This window comes from Myzus persicae, unplaced genomic scaffold (genome assembly GCF_001856785.1).
Source record: "Myzus persicae strain clone G006 unplaced genomic scaffold, MPER_G0061.0, whole genome shotgun sequence".
Taxonomy (NCBI): domain Eukaryota; kingdom Metazoa; phylum Arthropoda; class Insecta; order Hemiptera; family Aphididae; genus Myzus; species Myzus persicae.
In genome coordinates this window covers 564819-590700 of record NW_019101024.1, presented here as the reverse complement: position 1 = coordinate 590700, position 25882 = coordinate 564819, and the positions used below count along the sequence as shown (strand labels likewise).

Here is a 25882-nt window from a genome sequence, read left to right as displayed (position 1 = left end):
AAAAAATACCTTCTTATATTTGAGTCATCAAAAAAATAATCAATATATTAAAAAAGATTACATTGTTTGTTGGAAATGTATTCCTTCGTATAGGCAAAATATTTTTGCACATAAATCGCCTCCATAATATTACGAATAATGCACTATAATAGTGCACTCTTGTTTAATAGGACGTGACAAAAAAACTATAGTGAAGTAATTTGTCGGTTTGAATTTTCTGACGCAACGAAAGTTTTCTCTAAACACGCGTTATTTGATACAATATTACGTGTATGTATTATATAATAATATGTACTTGTATAATAAATGAATATAATAAATATACATATTTTAAACCATTCAGATGGATAATCCAAATATTTAATGCAAATTATAAATACACAAAATACAACAATGATTGAGCAACATCAATAACAATAACAACAACAAAAACAATAATAATAATAATAATAATAATAATAAGACACATCGTAATCACATTTCAAAATCGTAGGAAGAAGGGAACACGTCGTAAGGACGGTCACCACGCCATCTCAGATCAGACGACAACCGGTTGACGGACGACTACGTCAACCAATCTTTTTTGATCATGTCTGCTCCTTTTTCACCGATCATGATGACGGGTGCGTTGGGGTTTCCACTGATTATGTTTGGCATGATAGAGGCGTCTACTACCCGGAGCCCATCGATGCCTCGCACACGCAACCGGTGGTCGACCACCGCGTCGGGATCCGTGTCCGGGCCCATCTTGCACGTGCCGGCCGGGTGGTAAATGGTGAACGTGAAGTGCCGGAGTGCGCATTCCCAGTACTCGTCGCTGAACAGCTCGAATTTCTTGCACCCCGGCATGGGCGTCAGTAGCGGCCTAGAGTTGTATTTGCGAAACGCTTCCGTGTTGGACACGTTGAATGCGATCCGGATGCCGTCAACCAGCACCTGTACGTCTTCTTTGTGCGCGAAATAGTTAGGCTCGATGACCGGATGCGCCAGCGGGTTCTTGGATTTAAGCCGAACCCATCCGGAGCTTTTGGGACGCAACAGCAGTGGCAGCAGCGTCCACGTCTCGGCGTTCACCAGCGGCTTGTACACGGTATTGTACACGGCGTCCCGTAGCCCAGTGATCTTTCGGATTTGATCGCCATCCGAGTTGACGGAACTAGGAGCGAAATGGAACTGTATGTCTGGGAACTCACCCGATGGGTCAGCGTACTTGGTGTTGACAAATGCTAGGCCCTCGACGCCGCTGGACGTCAGAGGGCCCCTCTCGTTCATTATGTAGTCGAGGGCCACGGACGCTGAGGTGAACCGAGACTTTTTGAACGTTATCGGGTCGTCGATGAGAAACGTCAACCCACCCAGGCCCACGTGGTCCTGCAGATTGTGGCCCACTTTCAGGTCAACGATCGACTTGATGCCCAGTTCTGTCAGATGGTCGGCCGGCCCGACACCCGACACCATGAGCAGCTGCGGCGACCCGATGGCACCCGCCGAAAGTATCACTTCCTTCCGGGCGGTAACCGTGCGCCGCTTGCCGTCCCGTAAGTACGTGACACCGGTTGCCCGAAGCTTGTCACTACTACCTTTTCCGCCGGAAAAATGTATCCGGGTCACCTGGCTGTGCATCGACACATGGATGTTGGACCGTAGGCGGATCGGCCGCAAAAAAGCTTTGGCGGTGCTACATCGGCTGCCGCGGCGCGTGGTGGTCTGAGTGAGCATGAATCCGTTCTGGTACTGGCCATTGATGTCGCGGTTCTGATATCCCAGCTCCTCGCCAGCGGCGACGAACGCTGTAGCCAGTGGCGTCCGCCACGGCGCCTCCGACACTGTCAGATAACCACCGCGAGCGTGGTACTTGGTCCGGGCCAGATATGGGTTCCGGTTGTCCTCGGATTTGAGGAAGTACGGTAGTACGTCCGCGTACGCCCAGCCAGGGTTTCCGGCAGCGGCCCACTGGTCGTAGTCCCGTTTGTTGCCCCGCACGTACACCATAGCGTTGAGCACGCTGGAACCGCCCAGCACTTTACCGCGGGGCCAGTTGCACCGATCGTGCACCATGGCCAAGCAGTATGGGTTGTCGCTGGAAGGCGGCGCCGTCTTGTACTGCCAGTCCATATCGGATAGCTGCAGGTAGCCGACGAACGATGGAACGTCAGATATCTCCGTCTCGTCGCCGCCGGCCTCCAGCACCAGCACCGTCCAGTTTTGCATCTCCGACAACCGGTTAGCTATTACGGCCCCGGCTGAGCCTGCGCCCACCACTATGAAATCATATTCTTCCCTTACCTGAAACACCAAATCACATTAGAATTTAATTACAATTTATACGTCCCTTGATATGTATTATGATATTATATAATGTTTTGTTTTGTCAGTGCAACGACCACTATTCTTGCCCGAAAATCAGACTTGAAAAATAAAAATTGACCTCAACGAGGGCAACTATTCTCGTGAAATGGTAAACGTAGATATTTTGTATTATCTTAATTTTTTTTTTTTTTTAATAGTTAATTATTATAATAATTCTAAGAAATAATATTTATAATTTTCAAGACGAGCTCATCACATTGCTTTGTAAATTAGTTGGGTACTTGCCTACTATTAACTATTGTTATTTTTGCATACACATTTTTATACACATCACGTTTGATTCTAAATTAGTTCTAATAGTATATTAGTATCATTAGGTAAGATTATAAGACGATTGGTAGTTTCATGAATTGATTTATTTCAATGTAATATTTTTTTAATGTACATGTAATTTTTGTTTAAAATCTAAAATCTAAAACAAGTCTTGTTTTTTTATTCAAAGTAGTCATATTTCCAATATAATATATTTCAATGAATCAGTTGTGTGCAGAAAGCGGACGTATTGTCAGCGTACAGATGATAATCCATAAGCGCTGGACGGCACACCTAATACGCTTTTTGATAGCCACCGCCATTACTACTGCAACCAAGGTTGTAGTATCACGGTCTTCACTACCTAATATTTTGTTCCTCGTTTTCAGCAAAAGCTATATTGTATTGCAGTATTGTTGTTTGTAACCAATTTTATAAACAATTATTCACATTGTGAAAATGTCATTGTATGGATACTTGACATTCAATACACTATAATTTAGAAGACGTAATGGCAGGTGAACCATTTACGAAGAGTTATTACTGTTATATGTATGATGTATGAATACATAATATAACATAATGTACCTAATACCTACTGGTTTAATTTTTTTTTCAACTATAATGTAGAACAGCTGTAATTTCATTGATGATCGGTTAGCTGTACACATCAATACTGGAACAATAATATGATAATACAATAATGAATAGCTGGATAATAATAAACTGTAAGTCCTAGTTTTTACATTCATCGATTAAAATGTTAACGATTAACTTATACCACCTGAGGCGAATACAAAATACAATGTTTGTATACAAAACACAGCTACAATAGACATCTATTAGTAGAGAGTTTACGTTTGAGAGACAAGGGCATCTGAAACTATTGTACAGTCACTGAATACAATCGAAATATACCATACATTAAAATCAACAAGTATAAAAATAACAAAGAGAGTACTTAGATATTTATAAATAATATATAACACGTATAAACAGTTAATAACAATATCGTACAATTAAAAAAAAAAATATTTTTTTGAAAATATGGGCTAGGTATACCAATGACATATGGTTTGAATATAATATGAGAAATATTTTGTTTAGGTATCTACAGCAAATAATGACGGTTATAACAAAATCGTATTGATTTTTTGAGCGAATTTATTCAATAATTTGCAAGACAATATTTTTAGATTTCTAGAAATAAGTATTCAAAAATTTAAATACCTATATTATATCGATTCACAATTTTTATTTTGTTTCAAGTTTAAAACGTTCTAAATATGTACTGGAGCTAATGAATTAAAAATGTTATGTTACTTGTTTACGAACACGAAATTTGTCATAACAGTATTACAATATTATGTATGACCATAAGTCATAACTCATAATGACATTACGCATAATAAATAATCGAATTTTCAACTACATCTGCCAAAAGAATATTGTTATTCATAGAGTCATAATATTACCATAGAAACTATTTACAATTATTAACATCTTATTTCTGTTATTTAATTTATATGTTAATATCCTAGCTTAAAAATGAGATTCGTGGACGAAATAAATTATTTAAATAGCTGGGAATGATAAATACTTAATAATAGAATACCAATTTTAATAACCTGATTTAAAAAATAATATTATAAAAGCCGTTGTTAAAAACACATTTAAATTAAAATAAAATGTGGTAGAGCTACAACTCTATATATATATATAAATATAATATAATGGCATTAGGTTTATTTTCTTCTATTTAAAATATAGAATGCAATTTTCTCATAATGTATACTTATTGGTACAATAATACTGAAATGTATTTATAACAACAATTAGAAATTAGAATATTAGAGCTTGGTAAAAATAATTTTCCCACATTTAGTTTCAAGATATATATTTTTTTTTTTTACCAAGAATTGAGGAACTAATTGCATTATTAATCGTAATTTAACATATAAATTACATTCATGTGAAATTGTTGCATTTAACGCATAAAAAAGGTATAATATTCACTAAAGTATCACTCATCACATAGAGCCGTAATTTACAACTATTCGAACATACTGTAAGATAAATTATTTACTGGTCTTTCTGTGAAAGTAAACAATATTTTAAGTACAGCACGTTTATTACTTATACTTCATAATACGTATACATTATGCAGAGTACTATTAAGATAGTATGTAGGTAGTAAAAATATAATTTATTAAGCCAAACGTAATCGTGTTAGGATTTACATACATCATCAAGTACGTGTTTAACTCAATAACCAGTATTTTATTATCTGAACGATGTATTAATCCAAATCCTTACAATTATATAACATAGTCATAGTAAATAATACTTTATTGTTGTTACATTAATGAATAACGATGATTTAACTACAACCACATTTTTATTTTTATTCGATTCACACGTATAAAAGTAACATAATGGTTTTACACTTTAGTCTCCAACTCAAAACAATTTCAGTTGATTCATTATATTATCTATGTTTTTTTTTAAATATTTTAACTCGACAATTTTATCTTTTTGTTTCATATAAATGTTATTAAATCAAAATTGTTTGCCTTATATTTTTAAATTGTAAAAAAACAATTACAATTGAAATATAAATTAAATATTTGGAAAATAAACTTATTTGAATGAAAAATGAAAGTTATCAGTACATTTGTACAAACATTTTATTAATCAACGATTTCATGAATGGTATGTCAACAATAATGACTAGAATATGGACGATATCTATTATTTATACCTACCTAGTTTATTATAAAAGACAACAATGTTAAGATTAATGATATGCGTTATGTAACTAAATATTGGCTAGTTTACAAAAGTAGAAATTAACTAGTTAAAGTATAGAAAAAAATTTATTTAACTTTTCTATTTAGTTATTTGGAATTAATTAGATAATTCAACTTATTTAAGAGTCCCTTACAAAAAATTGACTTTATCCAGTTAACTATAAAAAAACCATACATTAAGTTAAAATCATGTTTTTAGTTTTTTACATAGATATGAGTGTAACATGACGATATAAATTACTATACTAATTAATTAATTATTTTGTCTATCACTCTATGAATAAAAATAAATAGTATTCTTTGAGTTAATAATCAATATTGGACACAGGACATAATCTGGTAATTGTTAAATCGATTAAGCTACTATACGCAAAGCTAATATGCAATAATAAGGAATAGTATAGAATGCATTTTGAATAAAATAATTAACAATCATTTAAAAAAAAAATTAAAAGTTATTTAATCTTGAACACCACAGGTGGCACAGATGATACATAAAAAATAATAATTCCATTGGTTTAAGAGCTTTAAAATGACACAGGATTACCTTACCTCATCATGGACAACAAATCCAATTATGAAACTTACACGACAGATTAAATGGAACCGAAGGTGGTATACTTCAAGATATCTTTCAAGATATAAAAATGTAGATACAAATCTTTAAACTAATATCAAAAAACAAAAATTAACGAACTTCTTCTGAGTTAAATTTATTTGTTTCACCATAAAATCCTTTCATTTTTGGAGTTAAATAGATTAATTTTTAATTATTAAAGTATAGTTTGACGTTCTTAATGTTCACTTAACTTACTCAAGTTGCCTTATTTTATTACTGGCCCATTTTTACAAATTTAGTTAGTAAATAATGTTAATTATAAATGTGCAAATTTCATATTATATCAGAGGGTGTGTTAACATTTTTTTAGTAATTACATTAAAATAATATAATTTTTAAGATAATTTTTTCCGTTTTATCACTGAGTTAATAATTATTATTTGTTTGATACTTGAAGATTTATTTTTATCAGAAAACATAAGATTAAAAAATGAAAATTAGGTTATCAAAAATTTGATGTATGATTTTTAGACTAATCTCAGAAATATAACCAATATTTAAAGTAATAGTACTCTTATAATAAGACTTTAAGTATTTAAATAAATTGTGGTTCATGGTTCAATATATTGTACATTTTTACATACATCAAAGACATTTAAAAATTTAAATCATATTCACACTATAATAATAATTAAGTAACTTTTTTGATAACCTGTTAATAGGTTTATACTTTATAGGTATCATAATATAATATTTCATACTATCACGTGAAACCAAATGTATACAAGAAAAGCAACTGTTCATCATCATAATTGAATAAAACGTTTAACAAAAAAATCGTAATAATATCTAGGTATGTATAATGTGTAGGCGAGTGTATAGTTCAATATAAACAAAACTAGCTTGTAGTTGTTTACATTTTCACTAGTAGGGATTATGAATGACTGAAATGATTCTCATAAAAAAAAGTTCCTACCTTTTTTATGTTACATTGTTTTATTGCCATCAATTATGACTTATTGTTTTTCGTATACTTTTTGAAAAATAAAACTCTCTTGTATCACCAAGTGTTGTGGTGTTGAAGTATCATTACGTTGTGATGGGTAACCGGTTGACGGTTTCCATTAAAATGGAAAATATTAACGAATCTTGGCTATGTTTGATTAAGTACCTTCATAAATATATAATAAAGTACATACTATTATGTACACTGTACCTACATAATTATATAATAATAACAACTTTCGTCTGAATTGCGGAACCAACTCTAAAATCGGATTTCTAAATGATTGATTATGCGGATATCGAAAACAAATAAATTAAGAATATATTAGTCAAAAATAAAATTCATCATCCCTCGTGAATAAGTTAAGGGTGGGTTTATTTGTTATGATAATAATGACAACGATATTTTTTCAGAATTATACTTTTAGGTGTATGTATAAGTTTTAAGTATACTATACCTATTATAGAATAGTATAGAAATTTGGGAGCGTTACGTTTTGTGGTGAGCGGTGACGAATCATATACAGTCATTGATATTGATAAATACCACAGCTATCTTATACATTGTACAAGACACGTGACCTTACCTGTAAATTGAAAGGGTTAACGGCAGTGAAAGGAATCTGATTCGGTTATATTGTTATCCGTATAATATGTTATTAAATGATCATAAAAAAGGATGATGATAACAATAATAGTAATGTCAACCTCATTCTCAAATACCAAATAAAGACTCTTAAAAAAAAAAAAACATTATTATTTTTGCTTGCAACAAGAATGGAAAAAATATATATTGTAATCCGAAAAAAATAGGTATGGGAACACAACAAGTAACAACAACGATACTAGAAGTAATCTATTGTAGTCGATATTTCAGCGTGATATCATACATTATCTGAATGAGGTGCCCTCAAATCGACTACCGTCGTGCAAAATTATTTGATTTTTGGATGTAAATTATATCCACTTGCGGTCATTCGTCTTCGATCTACACAAATTAGCACATTATTATGGGAACTAGACAGTGACAATAATAAAGAATAATTACAGACTGGGATGAAAAATTACCCAAATTAAAAAAAGAATAATGACATTTAAAGTGCAGACGTCTGTGAGTCGATCGGACCATTTATAAACCATAATATTATAGTTTCCCACCGATCAAGTGAAAATAAAATCAATGTTAAATTTCCCCCTTAATAGAACGCATCGGTCGAAAAATATATAACTACCTATCAAATGTTAGAAGTCGATAAGAAGGGACGATTCGGTTGCTACGCCTGACAAAAAAAACACACCCTGAGAGTGATTGGGGTGGAAGAAGGTGTGTTAATTACAGGGAATCCGCGCAGATGTTTCTGACACCCACAAATCCAGAGTACGAAATCCGACTATGGTTAAAATCGTAAAATCTGGAGTCTACACTGGACGAGGGCTTAAGTGTATAGACGAATGCAATATTTACCTCTTGGACGTCTACCACACGTGACTCGGGGTCGTACATTGAATACCGGAGGTATGCCAACCCGACGACGAACACGGGTATCATGCCGGCTCCGGTCCATGCGGCGCTGTTCATGGCACCGGATATCAACGACGCCATTGCCGGTGCTTTCGGTTTTGATCTGTAAATTTGTATATGACCTGCGATTGATCTTCGGCACCGACGAGATCTACGCGACGAACGACGACACTGTTAATAATATCGTTTAAAATATACTGTAAAACTCGAGCGTTATCGGAACAGTACCGCGGTCGCGGTCGCGGTCGTACCGTCTTGTCGTGGACAATATCCGTTCGGGGCACACTGACCGACCCGCGTGGCGGTCTTCATGTTTTTACGACCGATTTTCCGGTCCACGATAGGCACGAACGCCGACGACTGTACCTGCACTCGTCCGGGTACCCGGCGTCCACCATCACGACAACTACGACTATTGCTTTCTAAAACCGTAAACGCCAACTAAAAATAATAAAATAATAACGATAATAATACTACTATCGCTGTTCTTCTACTACTACTCTACTGCTACTCTACCACTACCACTACTAATAATAATAATAATAAAAATAAAAATAATAAAAATAATAATAATAGCAAGACGACTATATGGGGACGCGACGCTCTCGAGGACGAGTGAGAGTTCTTCCGAGACGAGACTAGACGACTGCGGCAGTTTCGCCGGGGCCCGAGTCCCACCACCGCGGCAATGCATTTCTATAATGGTGTGATATTTATATATATATATATATAAATTACACATTATATTATATTATATACGCGCGGAATTGAACGCAGACCGCCACCGCCGCCGCCGCCGCGTACGATATTAACGTGCCCGTCGCGTATTACCGTAAGATTTGTGCGTTCAAATTTTTTTTTATATTTCACTTCCCGGCCGACGCGAGTAAATAAATATACGCGTATACCTACGTGAAAGTGGTCACGACCCGGCGGGTTCGGGTTTCGTGTGTACACCTATAATATACCTACGTATAATATTATCATATATATATATATATATACGAATATACAAGTTTAATACACTTTTCGTTTCACTTTATAACGGTCCTTGAAAACTGTGCACGTAATAGCAGCAATCTCCTCTCGCAAATTTTATCAACTACACGTTTATTAAAATGTGCGTTTAAGACTAAAAAAGCATAGGTACTAATTATCTCTTATCGACATGGCTTATACCTTCTACGAGTCGTCTATGAAAGAAAATCCGTACCTTCGCCTTATTGGATACACGTTTGAATTTAATTGGTTGCGTCATAATTGATCAAGCACATTTGTAGTATTTAAAATCATTAATATCTACAAAATGTATTATTCTTCGACTCTTCGTACGCATTCTCTGAGATTGATGGTACCGAGGTGGTGCTTTTAAGTAGGTACGTTGGGTCGGTTACGTGAGGTACTGTACCTATGGTGATGTGTTTTAGAACAAAACATGTGACGCATATTGATTAATAATATTATGGTTCCTTGGTATTAAATAAAGATGGATGTATTACAGTTTAATTTACAACTAATTAAGTTTAAAAAATGTTGAAATAAAACATTTCTATCCATTTTACAGACTTCGGCCTGCTAATACACAAAATGTCGAAAAAATTTAAGTTATAAAATGTTTAGGAGTGTAGACTTCAATAAAAAAAATCATATAATTATTAATAAGTGAAAAACTCTACACGTCCAGTTTATTGCAATTGAACTTTTCTTATTCACTTGTATTATTGCCGAACACCTCTACTGCAAAATACTGACTACCAAGGCAAGACCACTGGGCAGTGAATAGTGATTTATATTCGTATGAAAATAGCCATCTCATATTATGCACTAGGTATTTCATATTGTTGGTTGTAAATAACATACCTACATATTGAAACAGAAGGAAAACCCAACATCAACTAGTTGCTTTATCGGACTTAACAATGGACAGAGATTAGCCATAGCCACTGGGCAGTGATTCATATTTGTATGAAAATAGCCATCTCATATTATGCACTAGGTGTCTAGGTATTTCATATTGCTGGTTATAAATAGAGTCCGGATTTGTATGCATTTACATATTTGTAATGAGTGTATGCATTTCGACGGGAGTAAGAAATGTGGACGATTTGTGTAACAGATAATGCATGGAAAAAAGTTTATTTTGCATATAAATGCATATTTTAGAGATGACTGCATATTTGAACATTTTTGCATATTCAAGCATATTTTGTATAAAAGTTTATTAAGCCAATTATTTTGTTTCAATTTCATCGTTGAAATTATTAGTTCATCACGTATTTTTGGGAAATAAATGTTATTCTCCGTATGTTATCGTCAGTAAATTGTGCACTAATGCCCATATATCAATTCGTAATTCGCGTTCCGTAAATTTATAAATTAAAATTTTCATTTCATTATAATTTATAAATTTTAAAATGCCGAAAAGTCGAAGCACTATTCCAACTTTAATAAAAACATGGATTGCTCTTTATTAAATATTTACTGTTCTTTAATAAATGTTTAAATTCAATGTCTATAATTAAAAAATTAAGTTTATCTAATTTTGTTGAATTATTATTTATGGAAGAAATTTAAAAAAAAATATTAAAATGCATATATTTTGGGTATAAGAGCATATTTTTGCATATTATTAAAAAAAAATAAGAGCCCACATGTATCCTTATTATAATTCCAAATCGGGATCCAAACTGTATGAGAAACTGCAGCGGAAGCGGTAGCGTTAAAATGAGTCCGGACACAATGCACGGGCACCGCGGTGGCACCACCAAGAAAAAAAGAATTTTATCGCCACCACTGCAGTGTGTGTTGACCTTAAGTTTATTCCGGAAACTGTAGCTTGAATTTGCCACGAGAGTCTTGCAAGGAACTAAGAATGGCCTGGGCTGGATTAACGTACAGACAATTTAGCATGTTATCTAGTAAATATCCTGGAGTGCCAAACTTGACAATTGTTCGATGGTGCCATTGTGTCAAATATGATCAACTTAATATTGGTAATATTGGTATGAATACGTATTGTGCGTGTTCTTCATAATATAACGATTAATAATATAATGGAATATAATCAATTTGAATTTTTATGTTTTTTTACTTGCTTGCTTACTCGTTTTTAATGTGTGAACATATTTAAAATAAATTAATGTAGGAATGTTGTGGAGTCTATTTGAATATTGGAGTGCAGACAAAATTATTGGCTATAAGCACCTTTTTCAACTAGATAGAATGTCTATTTTGACAAATTATAACACTTTGTCTGGGGTAGGTTAATAGCTCAAATAATTAAGTCTGTTATATTAAATTTTATATTTTGTAAAATATTTTAACTTGCACCTAATTTTTAATTTTTGTTACAACTAATTGGTACCTTATTTGTAGTAATTTTGGGCTGTATTAAAAATGTTAAATTCTTAGTTCTAAGTGTCAGACCGAATTGTTATTATTGTTTATAAAATTGAATTTTATTATTTATAAAATAATAATATTATCGTGTATACGTTTGATAATTATTATCTATTAATAAAGTTAGTGATTTAAAAAAAATGTTGAGTAAAATACATACAACATGCATAGGTATTTAGTTGATTTCAAATATTTAACTTGATATGAATAAAATATACAATAAGTAGGTTCAACTGTTTGAATTAATTCAATTCAATTCAATGTATACATAAATTGCCTATTTGTAACGCCTTGAAAACGAACCGTTCGAGTCCATCCCACAAAAGTTAATTTTCATATTAACAAAAACAGAAATACATATTTTTGTACTTCTTTTTGCAATTAATAAATAGTTGAATTTTTGTATTATAAGCTTTTTAGTTTTTTATAATTAATTATATTCATTACTTTACTTATTATTTGATTTATTTTTATAACCGATTGGTACCAATATGTCATGGATAGGTAATAGGTATTCGATAACCACTACACAATTATTATTATTATTATGAACTATCATAACCTGTCACCTGTCATTTATAACATAATTTATATACAATATATATATAACCTTATACTAAAAAAGTATAAGGCAAAATCCATGATAACATGTTATTATATTTTCATTAGAAAGTCCCATAGTTATAAAATATGAACATTAAATTATTAATAAAATATATTATTACGCTTGAAATTAAAATTTAAGTTCTGTATTAAATTAAATTTTTATCACTCTACATCAATGTTTAACTCACAGTAAAATCTGATATTAAATATAACCATTGAGTATAGTTAACAATCTATACTCAATGGCAAACGCAATAAAGATAGAATATTGTGCTTTATGAATAACTTTAATGATATTACTATATTTTAAAATATTGTTATCTAAGTAGCTAAAACAAATGTGATGCGACAATCGGACAATGTACCATTGTAGATAAATTCAATCTTAAAAAGTCATAATACCCAATACATTTCAAATAATTATACAAATACATTTTTCTGTTATAAGTAGACATCCAATGGTCTTATTAAATGTAGTTTACTCAAGTCATGTTCATAATATTTTGATTTACAGTGTTAGTTTACAAATACTAGGTACTATAGTTATACATAAAACAAATACAATGGAATTAGAGTATAAATGATTCAATCAATTTTGAAACAATGCGTAAGTATACAACAGAAATATAAAAGTGATTCACAATTAAGTATTGTAAAACAATAAGAAATAAAATAGTAATAATAATAATACTAATATGTATATCCAGACTAGAGTGAATAATAACGTACAATTAGTTTTGATAAGTTTTACAAGTAATTCAACATTTTATTACAAAATGTTTTTAATAAGTCGTAAACCATAAATGTAATTTTAAAGATGTATAGAAGAAGTTATCCATAAAAATAGTATAATCAATAATCATAATAGTCGTTTGATCTTATAATTACATACCTATACATTTTTATAAAAATTGAGCAACACAACTTTACATAAGTATTGAGATGATCGAGGGCTTAACCTAATAGGCTGCAGATGGTAATATTGGCTAACTAATAGTAATATTGGCACTTCTACGCCTTCTCCTTCTCGTGTCAACGCCATGCCAATAATTGATTATCATGTCAGAACCTTTCTCACCAATCATTATTGTCGGAGCATTGATGTTACCATTGGTGATCTGAGGCATAATGCTGGCGTCAATCACTCTCAAGCCCTGAATTCCATACACTCTGAGCTTGGGATCGACTACTGCTAAAGGATCGGTAGGCGGTCCCATTTTAGATGTCCCTGAAAAACGCATATATGATTAGATACGCAAATATATAATATGATAATGATATTGAATCGATTAATTATGATATACTGCTAAAATAATATAACGTATATAATGTATATAAATAAATATCGTCTGTATTCGAAAATTTGTTTAAAAATCTTGGCGCCATTTAACATTTCTAGTGGTAAAAAAAATTAAATATATTGTGGCACCGGTTGTCGGGACGTGCTTACCAGACATGTGGTAGATAGTCATGGTATACTGACGTATCACGCACTCCCAATACTCGTCGGTGAACAGCTCGAGGGTCTTGCAACCGGGCACGGGTCTGGCGTGGAATCGAGCGCCGAATCGTTTCATGGCAGTCGTTTCACCCACCGCCACCGCTGCCTTGACGCCCTCTCGCAGCACCCTCAGATCTTCGGGGTGTGAGAAATAGTTGTGGTACAAAAGCGGGTACTGGTGAGGGTTGTTGCTTCGGAGCAGGATGCGACCCCTGCTCTTGGGCCGCAACAGCATCGGAAACACGCCGAACACGTCCTTGTTGTTGAGGTCTCCCAGTAGCTCGTTGTAGAAATCGTCGCGCAGACAGTGCGCCTTCCGAGCCGCCGTTCCGCCGTCCGAGTTGGTCGACGTAGACGTCAGCATGAACTCGATGTCAGGCCAGTCGTCCGACTGATTACCGTATTTGGTAGTGATGAATGCCACAGTCTCCAATCCTATGGAAGACGTCAGTGGTCCTTCACCCAGCACGGCATACCTACAGCAGAAGTTGTGATATTAATACATGAACTTAATAAAATAAAAAAACTGAATTTTGAGTAACTATATGTTTAAATTATCATAAAAATTGTATGTAGGTCAAAACTTTTGGAATGATTAGTAGTTTAAAAAAATTTATTTTAAGTTTATAAGTTATAAGATTGGTGTATACCTTTTGAATACACATTTTAACGAAACGTCATTTAATTGCAGGCACGTAATTTAGGGGGGCGGTAGGAGCGATCACCCCCAAAGGCCGTAATATAGTAATTAATAATTAACGAAAAAAAAAAAAAATATTAAATATAACATCTAAATTAAACAATATAATAGTATTATAGTATTATAGTATTACTATAATAGTAATATACTAATTAAAATTAATAGACAATAGTATAATAGTAGGTATATAATAAACAGAAAACGGCTTGAATAAAATTAGGTACGTAAATTTTAGTTTGTGAACATTCCACACGAACCTTTAAACCACCGGCCGCCGCTGACCATATTTCTCCACCTACCGTAGTCCGTAGTGCTGTGCATCAATAGATTACAAATAATATTATTATACTAAAATATTATTGTTCTTGCGTGCGTCACTATATCGATCTTTTATTTATGGTCATTGGTCACTCTATTCAAAATACGGTAACCGATTCCATAATTACGATAAAAACCGTTTTTATATTCAATACCCGAATGTCACGCGTCGCGCCCGGTGAATTCGTTTTATCCATAGTACTACATTATTACTCTATGGTATTATCATTTTTTTTTTTATCTCATCAGTACCTAATCAGCTTACAGTTGATATTTTTAAAAACATGTTAAATAGTTGCAGATAATTGGAAAATTGCAAATTGTTAATTTTAATATATAGATATATCAGTTAATGATATAATTAAACAATTTGCTTCTATAAAAAAAAGAAATACTGACCTAATATTATAAATATCATTAATTTTTAAATATAAAAATTGTATTTATATTTTTTTTTATATTATATACCTGTAACCATGTAACTATTTTTTTTTTTTATGTGGCCTTTACTAAATTAAATATTAAGCTTCACAATTATAATTAAACCAAGTACTTATAATAATGACTATAAAATGATACTATTTTCATTTTATTAATAATGTTGGCTCTAGTTATCAATATCCCCTTTTTTTTAGGAAAAGTAGGGGGGCGAACTCCTAAAACCCCCTGGCTTTGCCACTGATCGCCCCCCCCCCAAATAAGCATCCATTTACGTGCCTGTTTAATTGTAATGGTAATATTTAACACCGACGTCATACGTGGCAGAAGACAGATTGTAATTTAAAAACTTGGTACAGTAGTTGTATATTATTATGGTATAGTTTACGTTGTCCCCCTTTTTTGTCATCTATTTAGGTCTTAATGATTATATTCAACGACTGAAATTTGTTTTGATATCACACCTATAATATTATTGTTGTATTTTTGAAAATCAAATGCAAATGTCGATATTTTTACGTATAATATTACAAATAACATGTCATAGCGATTTCGATATTTCGTGTATGAGCCCCACCACATTTAGATTCTACCTGAATGGATGAGAGGATTCAAAAAACGATCAATAAATTGGTGTTACAAGGACGGTTTATAAGGTATTAGTAATTAAGCTCCACAAATCACACATACAGACTGAAATTTTTACATAATATGATACATTTTTAATTTTTCTAGAAAATTGCATAAAGTCGTAAGGTGAGTAAAAGTTTTGGTAACACCAAGCATCTAGGATTCTCAATGAAACTGTATGCGTAATTATTTATTTATATTTAATCATATTTATACATACCTACCTATGCATTTTAATTGTATAATAAGATTTGCTCCGGTATTTCAAAAATATTTTAATATATTAACTTTTAATGCTTAAATAGTTTTTTAATTAAAAAAAAATCAAGTTTTCAAGTTTTTCAAAATTGGGTTTCAAAAATGTAAACCTTTATATACCTATAGACTATGACGAATCGTTAGTATAATGAGTTAAATGAACAACTTCTTCCAACACCCACCCGAATCCTATAACCTCTGCTTAGTATTCGGTAGGTACCTATACTTATCTTTTTATATTACATACATTTATGTAACATAATAGTTATAACTTACGTCATCGTTAGATGTGTCTCTCATTAATGTAATTACACTGTACAGTTTAGTCTGTAAAATTGTTTTTCAAAGTGAGATTAATTTTTAAAATGGTGTAACGAGGCGTTTCGAGGGACCGAGTGCTCCACAGCAGTGTCTTACTAACATACGTTTTAGTTCTAGATTGAAAGAATGTTTTTATTTTACCTTAATGCTGCGGGTATATTGACTACACGATTCATGACCAAGCTAACTGGATAGTCGATGGGGAAGACCAGGCCGCCAACGGCCACATGGTCCATAAGGTTTTCACCGACGCCCGGTGAATGATGAATTACCGGTATATTGATACTTCTTAGATGTTCTTCCGGTCCAACGCCTAGAATGTTAAAAAAAAAAAAAAAACAAGTGGCATAATCATTTTAATTGCATATACGGTGTATACGGTCTGCGAGCGAATCGTCATCAGAAGCCGGATTACAAAACTGTTGCTTTCACCGAGTGGTTAAATCTATACGCGGATCCCCTTGCTCGCGTACGCGTATCTACTCACGTAGACACAAAAAAAAAAACCGACCACATATTATCGTGCATACCTAATATTATTATATATTATGCATCTTGTAACGTACACGCACACGCAAAATTGCACAACTTCAAATATCAGTAAATATGTAAAATTTAAATGTTTAATGTTAATAAGAATCAAAATGTTTTCATAATTGTATGTTTAATGTAATTTTGCTTTTTCATACGATTTTTTGATTCATTCAAAATTAAAATCTTTCGACATTATGGTTATTTGGATTTTGAATTTAACATTGTGATATAATATTTTAATTCTATGTAATATATTTATATAATAAAATCAATGGTATTATATACATATTATATTAGCTGAGACGAAATTTCACATTAACTTTTCATCACAATATTATTAATAAAAAAAATAATAAGTTGATAAGGATTTTACTGATATGTGTTTTAAGTAAAAGCGTATATTCTATTGTAAAATGTGTAACCAATTAAAATATGTTTTTTTGTTAGATTTGTTTCATATTAGATATTCAAATATTTTTATAATATTTTCAATTTTTCTTTTATAATTATAGTCCCATTATTTGCTTTTCGTTTTAGATGCACTTAAAATTTCAGTCGTTTCTTTCAGAGTAGGTATTACGTTACGATTATAAAATGGCAGATGATATTATAATGTGATGAAATGATGATATAACCACGAATCCTCACCCGAGAGCATAAGCAATTGAGGACTGTTGATGGCGCCCGCGGACAGCACGACTTCTCTTTTGGCCAGCGCAACCCGTTTTCGGCCGTCCCGTTCAAACTCCACGCCATAAGCCCGTTTGCTGTCGGGGTCGATGAGAATTTTGGTCACGTGTGACCACAGGGCCACGTGCAGATTCCTGCGCAGCCTCACTGGTTGCAAAAACGCCTTCGACGAACTGCACCGGTAACCCCGACGCATCGTGAACTGGTACAGTCCGTATCCGGTCTGAATTTCACTGTTGATGTCACGTATCTCGTAACCCATTTCTTCGCCGGCTTGCAAGAAAGCGACGCCTGCATCAAAAACCAATATTATTAGACTCAGAAAACAGTAAAGACCAGTAACGGCAGTAAGCAGATAGGCGGTGAAGTCGTCATTATAAGGTAATTCGATATTTGGCGACCAATTTATAAGTGCGATAATAATTCGATACGATTTCTGGAAGCTTATAATATTTGATGATACACGAGTGCATTCAAACTTTTCTACCAAAGCCATCATAGAAAACTCGATTATACATTTGTGGACCAGCACCCCTCCCTCAAATCCACCACTTAACCCATAATCTTAGCATGGCAAAATTTGTATGCATTGCAATACTAGTATTATGTATACTGTTGTAGCACGCCGAAGTCTCGGGAATATTACGCAAGTCCCGTAAGCCATTTTCGGAGTGCCGACAACAGTGGCGCGGCTCCATGAAACAACGTTCAAAACGAACCCGATACATAATAATTGTATCAGACTACTAGGTAGGTACGATAAACGGGTTTGAGCTGCAAGTCATTTGATTAAATCACTCCTACCAATAACATTTTAATATCGATCTCTGTTTTTCACATATATATTATACATATTAACACACAACGATATTACGTGTCAACTGTTACAATCCTAATAATAATTCGATTTTTATGTGCATAAATTATTTTTATCAAAAAATAATCACATGTTGTTATTAATTTCGATACCCCATACCAGCTAATGTATATTAATCTGTTCAACACCGGAGTTAAATATCAATAAAATAAAATACTGTTAATAGCATATTTAAAAAAATAATTTATTCAATCGATAAAATCATGGTAATGACTTCTTTATCATGAAACTAAAAACAAATTCGATTCCAAATAGAAAAGAGACTAGGGTAATTTATTCATATTCAAGGGGTAACATGTTTCGATAAAAAATAACTATAAAATAAATTACCGTTTTTAAATTTAGAAATAAAGTAACTTTGTCAAGTTAGTTACTTGCATTATAAGAGCTTATTTCACAAAACAATAATTCAATAATCAATTCTAATACCTAGTTACTTTTTGTTTGTGGTAAAAAGTATCTAGTTATGATATAAGCGATACAGCAGCTACATTTAGCTTGCATAAGTAGTGACTAGTGTTGAATTATTACTTTATTATGTTTTTTATTGTTCTTAGCCCCAATATAACAAGCTCCGTTGTATCATAATATCATCTATTATTAATAATATTGTTTAGTTAATTAACTGTAGTTAACACAATATAAAAATTAATTGTTAATGCTTCACACGCGTCGTTGCACTATTAGGTTTGTCATTGGCCGTGTAACCAATATTACCGATACAATAATATGACATATTAACGCTGTATTCGGTTATAAGAGCGTCTCTTTTATAAGGCGATGCATCAGATCCAAGGACGAGTATTGTGGCATGGAATATTATTAAGAAGAAAAAAAACCCGCCCACTTTTCGAATTTCTCAACTGTTCACGTAAATATCAAATTGCCATCCACTCGTCTGCCTGCCTGTCAGAAGAATACCAACATTGTTTCACCAAGTAACTGTGTATGATTCAACACACGTAACAATGGTTTATTTTTGTGCACCAAAACGCATTATAAGTAACTACACTCTGTCCACCGAGAGAATACGTCAATCTCCATATCTTTACACACTGCAACCGGTTCAACTGAAGCCGGTTTCCGAGTGACAATGCTCGGAAAAACGTTTTCGTCGGGCTGAGGCGTATTCTTTCGCCGGACAGTTTATAGTCTGAGATCTGGATTTACCCAAAGGCGTGTTCCACGGCGAGTCTTGGACGGTCAGATATCCGCCAGTAGAATGATATCTGGTGTTCTTGGCCAGGTACGGATTTCGTTGATCCTGCGATTTTTTGAAGTACGGGAGCACGTCCTCGAACCCCCAGCCGGGATTGCCCATGCTCTCCCAGTTGTCGTAGTCCCGCTTGTTGCCCCGCACGTACAGCATGGTGTTCAGCACGCTAGAGCCACCGATCACCTTACCCCGAGTCCAACAGCACCGACTGCCCTTCATCGCCTGGCACGCAGAGCTTTCCGGCTGTGTCTTATACTTCCAGTCGTACTTGCTGCCATGTAAGTACAGCGATATGGCTGGCACGTCTGTTATCTCGGACTCGTGTCCTCCAGCCTCCAGCAACAGGACGTTCCATTCCGGGTTTGCGGACAGACGGTTGGCAACCACGGCGCCCGCCGAACCACCGCCCACCACTATGAAATCATACTCGGATCTCAGGTTCTTCTCGTTCACCAGACGGTTCTCTGGGTCGTACAGGTCATAATTGTAATATGCTAAAGCGGCCAAGAACGTAGGCAAAAATAGTAATTTTCCACCACCGGCCACCTTGGTTGCCAACTTGACGGCACTTATGAGCACCGTGCCTGCGTGCACCATTTTGAGTCTAGGCGTCACATTCTATCCTTAACCATATGATAAGTAAACCTGCAAACAAACATATGAATTAGGAATTTTAAATATTATTGTGTATCTTAACAGAGTACACCGTGAATTACCCGACAATGACATAATATACAGATACAATACATAATATAATACAGAGTAAAGGTACATCCTATAATGGACTATGTTATGTTATGTTGTACTATGTACAATAATTATAGGTAGTTCATTCACAATAAATGAATACTATTATGCTATATTACAATAACCGTGGTAGAGTCTTACGTTTGGTATAATTTGGAAGATAAAAGTAGTTTTTATTGTTAACAGTCAAAACTCAATTTGTTACCAAAGTGGGCATCGGTTTCACAACTATATATAGATATACTTGAACAGTTATCAATTTATATTAAGTTAATTCAACTCGTCATATTATTTAAAAAGACGCAATGTTAATATTGTATGTTATAATTTAGAATTATATCAGAAGAAGTTTCTTCAAAGCCAGTAAATTTAAAAATCTACATAAAAATAGGAAAGTTTTAAATTCAAAGAAGAGGTTTTTCTTTTTAGTTGCGTAATAATAGCTAATGTTATATTAAATCTAAAATTATTCTAAATACTCTCTTTAATTTATGAAGTATAAATGTATATGTTCCGGATGGGAAGCAGAGTTAAAAATAATTGATGTTGCTTAACTTAAACTTCTAGTTATATCAAGAAAGATCTATACTATTTGTATTAATTAATTATATTTTTAAGCTAAATTATATAACTCATAAACAGAAACAAAGATAAGTTACATTTATTTTTTAAATAAAGTTTTAAAAAAATATGAGTTATTAAAATGAAATGTTTGCTTTGCTATCAATAATTTTACTTTAATATAACTATTCTTAATAATCCAATTTGTATTATTTACTTGACTATTTCAATAAAATGTAAACAATTTAGGTGACATTAAGAACATTATATAGGTAAGAACTATTAAAAAAATGTGATATACGTTGTAGCCCTGCATAGTTGTAACATGTATATTATGTACTTTAGCATTCGACGAAAGATTGAGGATTGAATATTCACTTAGCAGTGGTACCCAAATTTGGTATTTTCTATACTGCATGCCACTTAAAACAATACATATACAGGAAAATATTTCTACAGCATTGATGTTACGATATGTGGGTCTAGACTATTAAAAAAAAAAAGTGTTGGAATGTAGGAATTCAACTAGAAGATTCTATAATGTAGTTCCGGTGCGTGATGAATAATTTCAAGTGGAGTCTGGTTTTTACAAAACGTTTTGGTTGGGTTAGAATATATAACAGGTTGATTATTCGGATTTCTTGATTATACTTCTATCGGAAGCATACCTCTCGGCAACTAAATATTATTAATAACTACCTACCTACCCAAGACATTGGCACGACTAAATTGTCATAATATTGGATGATAATAATGACTGCGCCCAGAGACAAATCAAATTGGCTATTGAAAAGCTTTATAACGATAAGTAATTAATTATTAACACTTTTATCTAGATGCATTATAATATAGTGAAAGAGAAATTTACTGAATGACACGATTCGTGAAACAATATTTACTTAATGCGGTGGCTTATACAGAGTTCATGGTCAACACTTTCAGTTTTTATTAATATTTACTAAATTTAATGATAATATTATTATATAGCCGAACTTGAACTGATATATATGTATTAATATTATATATATTTATATATATATTATATATAATCGTACGAGCAGTTACAGTCACGAAATAAGTCTGTGACACTATGAAATGAAATTTTTACTATTTTAAATATATATATTATATGCGTGCTTGTTGTTCGTGAATGACAGATGTATTTATTCAACGAAAATCATCGCGTTTTCATTATGCATGACGCGTTTAATAATGGTGTAACATACTCAACCTTTTAACATAGTACCCATAGGTATCCAATATCAAGTTGTAATTATTATTATGAGCTGTAACCTGTCATCTATAATATGGTTTTTTTATAATATGTACCTACGTAATCATATGTTCTAAGCTAATAGGCGGTTTATATTCATAGGTGCCTATTTTTTTTTCAATATTTATTTTACGTAAATTATTATTTTTTTGTTAGAAAGCTTGTACCTACACTATAAAATATGGACATAAAATATAGGCTGTTATTTTGTTTAAATTTCAGTTTTTATAATAAATTATACTCTATGTTGTTCAGATTTATTTCACAACAACAATTAAGCTTATGCAGGAACCTAGTATATTTAATTATATATGAATATACACGAGTCCGTCAGGCATAACTGAAATATTTTTTAGTCCATTTTAAAAATGTTATTATTTGTTAAATAATAATGAAAAAAATAATTAACCACATGCACGTGACTGTTTTATTTTTACACTATTTTGCAATGAGCGTGGACACAAAATGGTGTCATTTTATGACATAAACGTTCCCTCTCCTTAAGTAAGGCCAAGGCCACTCTCTCGTTTCCCCTAAAGCACAAAGCATACATAACACTTTTTAATTAAGTAAAAAAAAATATGTGACATAATATTCGCATTAATTTATTGTAGTCATTATCATAGGGTATAATTAGGTACCAGACACTTGTTTTAGTAATTTAGTAGAAAGATAAGTATTTAATTTTTTTTTTTATTATTATTACTTATGAACCGTGATTAATGCAGTAATATTGCATAGTGCACTAAAATTAGTATACTCATAATATGTCGGAAAACCTAAAAAACTGTTAAACCAGTCTCGTTGACGTACGATAAGCTCCCGAATAATTGTGTTCTAGAACAATATACACATAATTAAGTTGATCATATGCTATAGTTCTTATGGTGGTGTATACATTTCATGGTCACAAGTTCAAACGGTTGGCACCATTTAAGTCAATTTATTGGCGTACGTGACAATACGACAAGACTGGAGTTACATACGAACAGCAAATATTTAATGATAACCCGATTATTATTGGTGAAAGCCTTATACAACTTGGTATTTTTGTCTTTACTAGGTACAGCGTTTAGATACATATATACAAACTGACGACATAACTGTAGCTATTGCTACACCACGATGTCTTTGCGGCCGTCTCGTTGCGTTATCTCGGTGACGTACACGCGAATTTGTTTTAAACAATGATAATAATTAGTTATCGAAACGAAAATATGTATTCTATAATAATAATTATTCTTGTTTTACCGGATCAAACGAAATGACGTGCCTGTATGACATTTCGTCGTTATTGCCAGACGGCCGAATACTTTTCACCAAACAATGTTCAATGCACGAGGATAATTCGATTACGCAACTTTAATACACGTTTTAGCACAACTATCGAAAACGCCTTATCTTAAAGAAGAAAACTGCGATGGTAACCGGAAGTGAGCAATTCCTACGACGCCAAAACCTACGTTATTTGAAATCACCGTGATATCGCACGAACACGTGCAGCACCATGTAAACCGGTTGCGGTCGTTAATATTCCACTTTCGTTCTCGTGTTCCAATATGATACACCTATAATATTATTATTATTATTATTATTATATTATATGTATCTTATATCTTCGGACATTACATTAAATCCCATCGAGTATAGTAACACTACGACCGGAAGGTAAAGCGCGTTATATATTATACTCTTACGGTATCGCAATATTATGTTATAACACAGGTTACTGGTATGCGTTGTAGCAGGTAGTGGCGGTGGGCACAATGTTACATTATTTTCTCGACGACCATCTCGGTGTGGTGTATCTAATCGCCATCGCATTCGAAACGCACGAGATGTGCAAGATAAATCGATCGATGGGTCTCTCGGTTCGGCCTACAAACACGTACTGCGTCCAAACGGTCGTAAATAAAAATCGGATAGGCGTTCAATAAAGACCCTCGAGTTCTATAACACGACTATATGACATGAACACACACGCGCACACACGCATAATATAATACAATACGCGCGAAGGTATGCCGGTGTGGAGTACACGAATATTGTTAGATATAATAACTTACAACATAATATGTTATATTGATGATTTACCTGCTGCGGACGTCCTGTTGCGGTAGCGAACAGCTACCTATGTATCGTTCGTTGCACACTTGCAGGTACGTCGTCGGCGGCGGGTGTATTATATTACGACGAACGACGGTTTTGTGTTATTTACCGACTTCGACGAGAGGCGGCGCACTGCAGCAACGGACGATACGAAATACGTGAAAACTGCTAAAAACCAAATTCGTTGTAGACTTTGAGCCACTTGACGGGAGTTCTCGATAAACTCGTCCGGGATCGGAGAGTGGCGGATTGATTTCGAAACTGTAAAGACGAAAAATACCGAGACCGAGGTGTGCGCAAGCGACAAATCCGAACAAGAGCCGACAAGTACCGGCCGACCGTTTTTCAGTGGCCGCACGCCGACGTTTGAACGCGAGTTTATCGGTCGGCTGTGGCGATGCCATGTCCGTCCGCAATCATTTCCTCTTCCCTTTGGCTGTCGCAGCGCCGTAGATGCCCCTCCCCACTGCCGGCCCAGTCGAGTGCATGCAGTGAAAGTAACCACCGCGCGCGACCAACGACCACGTCGTCATAATATTGTTATAGGCGCGTACGCACATTACGCATCGATGATGTATTTATTATTGTATACGACTGCATAATAGATGTGTTTGGATTTAATCGCAGAATATATTATTACTGCGATACATTGCAGAATTAAAAAAAAAAAAAACCGAAAGTAAACCTTAATTAGTACTGTGATTATTAGATATTATTATGTACATTATCACGCATTCGTACCAGTCATTACCGCAAATTGAGATAAATTAATACGCTGTACACCTACTTTTATATCTTAATAAATCGTTGCAATTACTACTCACATTATTAGGTTGATGTGTTGCAAATAATTGTGTTTTTCAGACAATAGAGTCGATGCCTCGACACCTATTTTAATGGTATTATTACCCATAGCGTTAATTCGCCTCGTGTGTTATTCAACGAGACCGTTTGCAATTGTAAACAGACGAATGCGACGTACTATACACTATAATAATGCACCACATTTTTAACCGAGCGTGACGAATCGATGGCAAATCGAAATACCAAACACTGTCTGTAAATCAATTAGGTCCATGATACGTGCATCATTGTTTGATAACGCTGCTTATGACGCAGCTTCTATGGGCGTGCTGCAGGAGGGTTAGTCGCCCCGGGCGCGTTAAAATAATCGAGGAACAAGATT

At 33.6% G+C, this 25882-nt stretch overlaps 2 protein-coding genes across 6 annotated transcripts; both read right to left on the bottom strand.

Annotated features, from left to right (window-relative positions):
- Window positions 1-371: 371 nt before the first annotated feature.
- On the bottom strand, window positions 372-10283 carry LOC111027342 (glucose dehydrogenase [FAD, quinone]). Of its 5 annotated transcripts, none has more exons than XM_022305703.1 (4): window positions 9732-10283; window positions 8747-8959; window positions 8462-8689; window positions 372-2286 (listed from the first exon to the last, which is right to left on the bottom strand). In XM_022305703.1, the coding sequence occupies exons 1-4, from the start codon at window positions 9774-9776 to the stop codon at window positions 565-567; spliced, it is 2208 nt and encodes a 735-aa protein (XP_022161395.1). In that variant the 5' UTR covers window positions 9777-10283; the 3' UTR covers window positions 372-564. The 5 variants fall into 5 exon arrangements, with proteins under 5 accessions (XP_022161395.1, XP_022161396.1, XP_022161397.1 ...); XM_022305704.1 differs by having other exon boundaries at window positions 9698-9760; XM_022305705.1 differs by lacking the exon at window positions 9732-10283 and having other exon boundaries at window positions 8770-9219.
- Window positions 10284-12649: 2366 nt separating this feature from the next.
- Window positions 12650-25085, bottom strand: LOC111027330 (glucose dehydrogenase [FAD, quinone]). The gene is made up of 6 exons (XM_022305687.1): window positions 24682-25085; window positions 19961-20651; window positions 17872-18204; window positions 16831-17002; window positions 13974-14500; window positions 12650-13751 (listed from the first exon to the last, which is right to left on the bottom strand). The coding sequence occupies exons 2-6, from the start codon at window positions 20601-20603 to the stop codon at window positions 13510-13512; spliced, it is 1917 nt and encodes a 638-aa protein (XP_022161379.1). The 5' UTR covers window positions 20604-20651; window positions 24682-25085; the 3' UTR covers window positions 12650-13509.
- Window positions 25086-25882: the final 797 nt, after the last annotated feature.

Bases quoted from the DNA above. Each gene is read 5' to 3' on its own strand.
- LOC111027342 (XM_022305703.1), bottom strand. From the start codon at position 9,776: ATGACGCAACCAATTAAATTCAAACGTGTATCCAATAAGGCGAAG. The intron at 8,960-9,731 runs GTACGGATTTTC...TATTATTTTTAG, and splicing joins GTGTATCCAATAAGGCGAAG to TTGGCGTTTACGGTTTTAGA. The intron at 2,287-8,461 runs GTAAATATTGCA...TTGGTGTTTCAG, and splicing joins GTGTGGTAGACGTCCAAGAG to GTAAGGGAAGAATATGATTT.
- LOC111027330 (XM_022305687.1), bottom strand. From the start codon at position 20,603: ATGGTGCACGCAGGCACGGTGCTCATAAGTGCCGTCAAGTTGGCAACC. The intron at 18,205-19,960 runs GTAAATCCAGAT...TTTTTGATGCAG, and splicing joins GCCGTGGAACACGCCTTTGG to GCGTCGCTTTCTTGCAAGCC. The intron at 17,003-17,871 runs GTGAGGATTCGT...TTAACATTCTAG, and splicing joins TCAATTGCTTATGCTCTCGG to GCGTTGGACCGGAAGAACAT.